The 8,581-nt window shown below is 34.4% G+C and overlaps 1 protein-coding gene across 1 annotated transcript; it reads right to left on the reverse strand.

The window, feature by feature from the left end:
• Positions 1-5,071: 5,071 nt before the first annotated feature.
• Positions 5,072-6,942, reverse strand: LOC6643623 (protein escargot). Its single transcript, XM_002066333.3, has one exon. The coding sequence runs from the start codon at positions 6,783-6,785 to the stop codon at positions 5,301-5,303; it is 1,485 nt and encodes a 494-aa protein (XP_002066369.1). The 5' UTR covers positions 6,786-6,942; the 3' UTR covers positions 5,072-5,300.
• Positions 6,943-8,581: the final 1,639 nt, after the last annotated feature.

An 8,581-nucleotide genomic window follows, 5' to 3' on the forward strand; every position in this document is an offset into this window, starting at 1 on the left:
AGTTTTTCCTTTTAGTTTTCGTCAGGTTTTTTATTTGTTTTCTTTTATGTAGTTTATCAGCCAAAAGGTGGAAGAGACCAGACCAGACAGATAGCAGACACAGACAGACCTCCAGACCTGCCAGCTGCAGTTGCGCAAAAAACGTCAACTCAAAAGCAAAAGCAACAACAATAAGAAGAAATATTGTGATATTTGTTTATTGTTAACGAATTGAACTGGGATAGGTCGTAATGGAATTGGGGTACATAGGTTTTACCATCAAATTGATTAACAATAACATTTACTTCAGGTATTTATTAAATCAAGTGTATATTAAGAAAAATTCTTATATTTAATTGACTACTCTGAGCTTGTGTTTCACTTGTCGTACTCAATCAATATTTCTGTACGTCGACAATGATTCTAGGATATTAGAAATTAGAATATTAAAAACTCTTTTAATAGACTTACATTTAAATTTACAACATTTATGTAAAAACTGTGAAAATTATATAGTTTGAGAATGAAAGGATTCGCATAGTTTTAAATAAGTATTACAAACAGAAATGAAACTTCGTTTACAGACATGTTCTGGGAATTATTATAAAACCGAAACGGAAAATTCCAAAACGGATTCTTTACAATCCCTGAACTTCCAACCAATATACTCTAGATGGAGTGTCAAAAGTGATATTGATGAAGCAACTAAGAAATTGAAGTTTTCTGACCGGATCTTATCGTTTTCAGAAGTCATAACTTTTACCTCTTGGCCATTGCCCTTAAAAGAAAAAAAAAATACAAAAACAAAAAGAAACACAACGATCAAGCGCGAAATTTGGCACACAAAAAAAGTAGACGCCAAAGGGGGGAAAAGCAAAAGGGGGTCAAGCCACCAAAACTTTTTTTTTTGGTTTTTCGTTGTCCAATTTTTTCTTGCTGTTGTTGTTTTCTTTTTCGAATGTTCAACCGACCACAAAAGGCCCTAAATGCTCGTCTATATTGTTACAATTTAAGACGCTTATTAGAAATCGTTTGCAAATTGTTTAGCAAGAAAGCAGCGAGCACGATTGCTAGTAAAGGCTAAGAAGGAGGGCTAAGTGGGTGCTACGGGGTGATAGAGTAAGTAACTTGAGCTCTAAAGCCCAGCCACGAACTGCGTGCATATTAATTTTTTATTTTTTTTTTTTTTTATATCTGTATGTATATATTTTTGTTGATCGCTCGACTGGGATCTCTGTGTTGTATTATAAAGAGCAGAGCGCACACGTGAGCCCAAAAAGACTTGACTTGACTCTAGAGTTGAGACGAGACTTGTTGCTGCTGCTGCTGTAGCTAGTTTTGGGTGACTGTGCCTGCTGCTCGCCTGTCTGATGCCTGCCTGATGATCTAATTTGGCAACAATTGTCGTAGTCGTCGATCGTTGATCGCCGCCGTTTGTCGTCGTACAGAGGCTTAGTGTGTTAAAAAAAAAAGGGGAACAGGAAGTCCCCATGTATGGAAATTGATATTTAAGTTAGTTTGACTTCTTTACTAGATAATCTGACAAAGTTCGTCTTAAAATTTTATGATGAAAATTTATAATTTGTTTTACTCCTGAATAAAATATTTATTCCTTCATTGGTGGAATCCTGTTGCTCTTGGATTCAAACCCCGACTTAGGTGGCGATTTCTCCAATGAAGTAAAACGTGAAAAGTAGTGCCGTTGAGGATCAATGAAGCAATGCCTTAAAGGTAGTTCCATCGAGGATAATGGAAAGGATTATGGATTAACAAATCATTTATTGTAAAAAAGATATCGTAAAAGAAAATTTAGAAGATATTTTTATGTTTTACAAGTTTTATCTCAGAGAAAAAGAATGTTTAACTTCTAACAATGTTAATTTAGCTTTAATTTAAAATTTGTAGGTAAATTTGATTAAAAGCATTAGTTATCTAGTAATGTCTACGTAAAGAAATTAAAAAAGGATTTAAATTTATTTTCAATAGTTTCAGAAAAATAAGTGCATTTTTTTTCTCAAAGTGTTTCCCGGAAAATAACTTAACATAGTTCGGGAAAAAGTTTTAGCACATGGAAGCGATAGGCTGAACCAACTTTATTTATTACTAATCCCTGAATATCCTATGGAAACTACAAGACTTTTGAATTAAATATGAATCCCTTATATCGCGTATTCAAACTAAGCCCTTGTTCTTCTGCACACATGTGCTTTCTGGTTATGCAAATACATACATATATACACAAGCATTTTCGCCCAAGACTTTTTGCCCATAGTTACATACATACATGTGTTTTGGAGAAGGTAGAAAAAGTAGGAGGAGGATTTCTCTCAATAGACGACAACAACGACTACGCCTGGCGCGACGATCAATTGATCTCGATAATGAGTTTCATTTCGTTTCGTTCGAAGGCAGAACGCACCCATATTTCTATGTGAGATATGTATGCAAACTTAACCATTTTTTTGATGATGATTTTCCACTCTTTTTCCGCATCAGTAAGTCGATCACCTATAACTTTTCTTTAGCTGGTGATCGATCCGCTTTTTGTTCATTAAAAAATAGGTTTAATGTTTAAGAAGACTACACTCTTAGGCGGGGATCTCTATTGAAGCGTGTGTGTGTGTTAGCTGTTTTGCTTTGCTTTTGGGTTCAGTTTGGTTTTTGATTTAGTGACTGCCATTTTGTGGGCCCCACATTGTACGCTTGAGTACGTTGTACGTGCTTAGAAATTTCAATATAATTTATGATCAGAAAAACGACGATTTCTTTCTCTGTCTCCCTCTCTCTCTCAATCTCAATATCTAACGTTTGAGGCAAAAAAATGTCGCGATTGGCTGATTGACTTTGTTGGTGCTTTGATTTTTGGGGGGCTTTTGACTTGAAGTTTTTCCTCTTCTGTTGGTCGTTCAAAACGATTTGTTTATTTATTTCATCGGGCAAAACAAAAACACTAAAAAAAAAGTGGAGCCTGACCCAAAAATCATATGTGAAGTGCTCCTACTCTCGTTTGTATGTATGTATGTATGTAGAAGACGATCGAATTCCATTGAAGAACTTGTTGTGTAAATTGGCAATGCCAAGAGGGGCAAGGGAGGAGATGTCTAATAGCAATCACTTTAAATTTGAGAAAAATAAACAATTGAAAATCCATTATAAATTATTACCAAACTAAGTCAACAAAACCTTAACACCAAAAACACAAATGTTATACAATGAATTGTAAACACCCTTTAAAAATATGTTTTAAAAGAACAAAGAACCAAGTTCCTTTCAAATTTATTTGCAATTAGAAATTGTTCCAAAATCACATAAGACATAAATTACTGTGTCCAATTAGACTAGGCACATGAAAATCTTATCAGTCTTAATTCATTGTAATTTTTTGGTCATGGCATCTGACATAAGTCAACTTTAACTTTAATTATTGAAAAATTAAACATATCCAGCTCCAAGAAATCACATGAACATACTAAATTTTTCGTCAGTTTCTAACAGTGGATTAACATTAACATTTACATTAAACATTTACATAACATTAAAACTTAATCTAATATTCTAATAACAAATGTATTTGTTCTAAAGCTTTAAGATTATACGCCTTCGCATAAAGTTTCATAAATTTACTTAATATTTAATATAACCAAGTTGACAAATTTTAAACAAAATGATTGGACACGTTCAACAGATTCATGGTTAATGATAGATAAGTACATATATGATTTTAGTGTATGTAGAATAAACGTAAAATGATTTTATTTCCGAATCTTTTTGCATCAGGAAATGAAGTTGAAATGTGTTATGACAAAAAAACATTTGCAACGATTAAATTGGACAAAATTATTTTGGAAAGAAAATCGAGTGAAAATATTAATTTCTAGAAATTTATTTGGAATCAGAAAAAACGAAACAGCTCGTAATTAAAAAGAAAAAAGCAATATGTTTACAGACATTTTGTTTATATTAATTTAAAAAACTTTTTAAGCAAACCGAAATTTATGAACTAAAATTTGTATTATCTCAATACATTTTTAATAAAAATAATTTGCAAAAAAGTTTACACATCTTTTTATTTTTTAGTTTTATCTGTATCTGCTATCTTTTTATCAAAGTCAAAATTTGTCTCATTAAACGACTATATACAAGTATAGTATATTATTTTTTGATCCAGAAAAGTCCCTTTGTATCTAGTTTCTCTATGTACTTTCTACTTAGAAACTTTAGATCCTTTGTCTTTGAGCCTTACAAGAAAATCGAACAGGCATTTCCAGTCTTTTTAATAAATTTCTTGATCCACACAAATCCTTTAGTAACCAGTTTATCGTCCTTCCACTTAGATTTGTTCCATAAAGTTTTACAGTCTACTCTTTGAATTTAAAGATATTTTTTATTTTTCCCAAATTCATTTTACATTCCCAACTGAAACTCAAAAAAAAAAAACCAAACCCAAAAATAATTCAAAGTTGTTGATTTTTTTATATAAAATAAAATGTATTTCTTTCATTGTTCTCTCTTGTTGTTTTTTCTGTTGTTTTTTCATTTTCTTTTTGTAATAAATAGCTTAAAATTATAAAACATTTTCTCATATAAAAATATATATATTTTATATGCTTTTTGTTTCTGATTCTTTTGAATACATTTTTAATGTATGCAAAATGATTAAAGTTAAGGTTTTTTTTTTGTTTGTTTTTTGTTTCTATGTTTAGCTTTATGTACTAAGTATATAGTCTATAAACTAAAAAATACTATTGTAAATATATATTTTGATATATATGTAGTTTTTTGTATAAAAGAGATAAAAGTTTTCATTTGTTCATTTAAGGATTGTCTTAATTCCGTGTATAGATATTTATAGTTATGTACAGGAAAATGAGAAAAATACTTTAAAAAGTTTCAACTTAGGATGCGATTTCATTCAAACTAAAGTTGTTGGCTCTTGTTTGTTTTGTTTTTTTTTCAAAGGGGATTCAAAATAATTAATATGAAAAAAGTTAAACTCATAAGATGAAATGATGAATCAAATTCAAGATGAAAATAATGACTAGAAAATAATAATAGAGAAAAAAGGAAATTAAAATAAAAATTCAAAATTTTTAAAATATAAAAAATAAATTGTTTCCCCTTTGTGTTTTTCTATAGAATTAAGTTTAGTTTTTGTTTGTTCTTTGTGGCACTGGGCTCTTGTGGGAGGAGTCGAGACGAGATGTAGTCTTAAACGAGCTAGGAACTAATTTTTGGTGGAACATGGCTTTCATTTTTTTTGTTTTTTTCTTTTTTATAACAATAGTTTTTTTTCTGGTATTTTTTTTTTCTTTTTGTTGAACTTAAGGCTCGTTGTAGCTCGTTGTGGAAGTGCCTCCGGGACATCCACCCTCCGAGTGTTTGGTGAGCAAAGACATACGTGAAAATGTCTTGGCACAATTGTTGCAGGAATATTTCTTGATATCCGAATGTGTCTGTAGATGAGCTCGCAGATTCGAACGATCGGCAAAGGCACGATGACAATGCTGACAACTGAAGGGCTTCTCACCCGTATGGGTTCTAATGTGACCCTGCAGTAGCCAGGGACGCGAGAAAGCCTTGCCACACATTTGACATTTGCACGGCAATGTGTGTGTCCGTATATGCATTTTGAGGGCACCGAGGGATACATAAGTTTTCTCACAATCCTTGCAACTGAAGGACTTTTTCACCTGATTCCCTTCAGCAGCTGGACAATGGAATTGCTGATGTTTTGTCAGACCCGAGAATGTTGAATATGATTTCTGGCAATCCGGGCATTGATAGCGAGGCGGCTGTTGTTGTGTCTTATCCTTTTTCGATGAAGGACTTGTCGTCAAAGTGGATGCTGGAGCTGGCGATGATGATGATGAAGCCTCTTTGGGTGAAGAAATCAATGCACTTGCGGCTCCTGTTGGTTTCGTCAGAGATTTCAATGACAAATCTTCGGGCACTGATGAGCAATTCGATTCCGGAGTCATAGAACGCATTGAGTAATATGAATTTTCCGAATAAGCAGGTGAGATAGGTGCATGATGATGATGATGATGCGAATGCGGATGATAGGCGGCATATCCTGTAGATGTTTGCGCCACAGTTTGTGGTGCTGGTGGTGGAAATGATGTACTATAAGGCACGTAACGATGTTGCTGCTGCTGGCGCACTCCAATGGGTCTGTGTATGATTTCTGAACGCATGGGCGGTGATACCGAGCTGGCGCGACCATGCAAATAATGATGGGGCGGCGGTGATAATGAACCCATCGAGTCTGATGGAGAACTTGGCGAAATTAATTGTTCAGCATGATGTTGATGATGATGATGGGCTACTGCAGCGGCTGCTGCCAAATGTGGCTGATTGATGGTACGATAGAATTCCGCCGTATATGGAGACATATGAAAATTCCATGGATACGTGGGTGTTGGATGCACTACGGAAACGGCTGCTGCTGCAGCGGCTACAGCGGCCGCTGCTGCCAAGGCAGCTGCTTGCGTTTGATTTGTTTCCACAACATCGACATCATCCACTTGCACATCATCTTCACTGTCGGCATCGTCGTCGGTTGTGTGATCAACATCGACACCTTCATCCTCCACATTGATCAACTCCTCCGTAGAGATTTCAACAATTTCGGTTTTTTTATTTTTCAGGCACAAGTTTTCAGGCTCAACAGTTGTGATTTCAGTTTCTTTTCCTCCTGTTGTCGTCATTGTTGTTGGCGGCGCCTCAAACTGATATGTCACAGGCCTTTTCTTTAAAGGACACTTGCTGTAGTTTTTTTCCACCAACATTTCTTCTACAGAATGCATTTTGTTTTTATTTTATCTTTTTTTCTCGTAAATTAACGTACAAATTTTGGTAATGTTTTTTTTTTTTGTTTTCTACACTTCTTAGTTGTAACTCCACATAACAAGCGACGTTTCTCGATTTTTAGCTAGGCAATAGTGTGTGAGCGTTAGCAAAGGCGGCGTAGAACTGAGCAAAAAATTTGAAGGTGGCGCCTTTTTATAAGCAACAAGCCTGCAGCGCAGGCAGGAACACGTTTGTTCTCTTTAGCTGAGCGCTCTCTCTCTCTCTCTATCTGTGTGTGTTGCTGTGCATGCTCTCTTGCTGGCAGCAGGTATACAATCGCGTGCGTGCATGCTTGTTTGTGTGTGTGAGTGGATGTGTTTTTCGGTGAGCTCGTCGGCTGCGCTGATAAAACCGTTTTATTTTTGTCTCAACCAATCGTAAACGCTCAGCTGAGCTAACCTGTTTCTTCTTGTTTATATACTGAAACAACAAAACTCACGTGCCCGACTACGTACACTTGCACCAATCGTTGACGTCGAAAACTCCACAAGATGCCGTTATAATTGCAATGGTATGTATGTGTGTATTTTTATTCTCTGCGTTATTTTGCTCTCTTTTGAGGGTTGCGTCTCTTTCAATTCAATTGAATGTGCGCGGTAAATTTCTCTTTCTTAGGGATTCTTATGCGTCGTTGGCTCCAACTACCTGGAGGAGCTTCACCTTCAACACCTATTGAACCCTTTTTTTCTCAGGGATTAGTGCCTGTTGGGCATTTTATGAAGTGCAAGTTGAAAATGTTAGGTGACCTGTACATGTGACTTACGCATAAAAAGGTTACTCTGCAGGTAGAACACGTGTGTAAATTCGCAAAACAATTTGCAACAAAACAGGTAGTAATTGACATTAATGAACGCAAATAGTTAAATGAGGAGTGACGCCGCCGCGCCTTCATTAGGACGAAGACTTTGTTGTAAACTGTTGATGAATAAGGTGCAAGACTATTAACCTGAATTTGTAGGGAACTTCCACGAATCAGAGCAGTTTAAACGCAATGTTTGATTATAAAATATAATAATTTGTTGTTGATAAATACAACATTGGTATACTTTTCTAAGCGAAAAAACTTTGATGCACTTGAAAACTTCAAAATACATACAGTTGCGGACAAAACTTTAAATAGACAAAGTTTTTCCGGTAATAGCAGCTATTAAAAAAAAGTAAAACTCTGACTTCATTTCCTTGCGTTTTTAATTTATTAAAACTAAGGATTGCTTCGTATGTAGACTTTTGTCAAGCTACTTTTTACGTTTTTGGCCAATAACTTCCGTAGTTATACTTTTTAAAAAATTTTTTCCCGAATAGTTTAAACTATTTGTCCTCTATATTACTGGAAATACGCAAAAACTTGGTGGTATGTACAGTCCACGACTGTAAGACGTTTAAAAATTTCCAAAAAAAACTCGTTGTTATGAACATTTTTGCTTTTTCCTTTAGAGCCAGAAGAATTAGATAAATCCAAGTCAATTTATTGGGAATATTGAAAGAGAAGGAAAAATGTACATATTGATACACAGTGTTTTAAATAATACTAAGCTCTTAATTATTAAATTATGAATTGTGCCACGAAAAAAATGAAATTTTTTCATATGCAAATTTACTAATATTCGCCCAAAAAAAGGTGTAAAAACAGTTATAATATCAGTTTCAAGTAATCCAATTTTCAAGCAATAAGTTACTTTTTGAATTAGTTTTGTCAATGAAGCTGAGCAAATTTCGGTTATTTTTTATAACAAAAGCGACTTGTTCAAACTTG

The sequence above is a fragment of the Drosophila willistoni genome (genome assembly GCF_018902025.1).
Source record: "Drosophila willistoni isolate 14030-0811.24 chromosome 2R unlocalized genomic scaffold, UCI_dwil_1.1 Seg200, whole genome shotgun sequence".
Classification (NCBI taxonomy): Eukaryota; Metazoa; Arthropoda; class Insecta; order Diptera; family Drosophilidae; genus Drosophila; species Drosophila willistoni.

Excerpts from the sequence above, each read along its gene's own strand:
- LOC6643623 (XM_002066333.3), bottom strand. The coding sequence starts at position 6,785 with ATGCATTCTGTAGAAGAAATGTTGGTGGAAAAAAACTACAGCAAGTGT.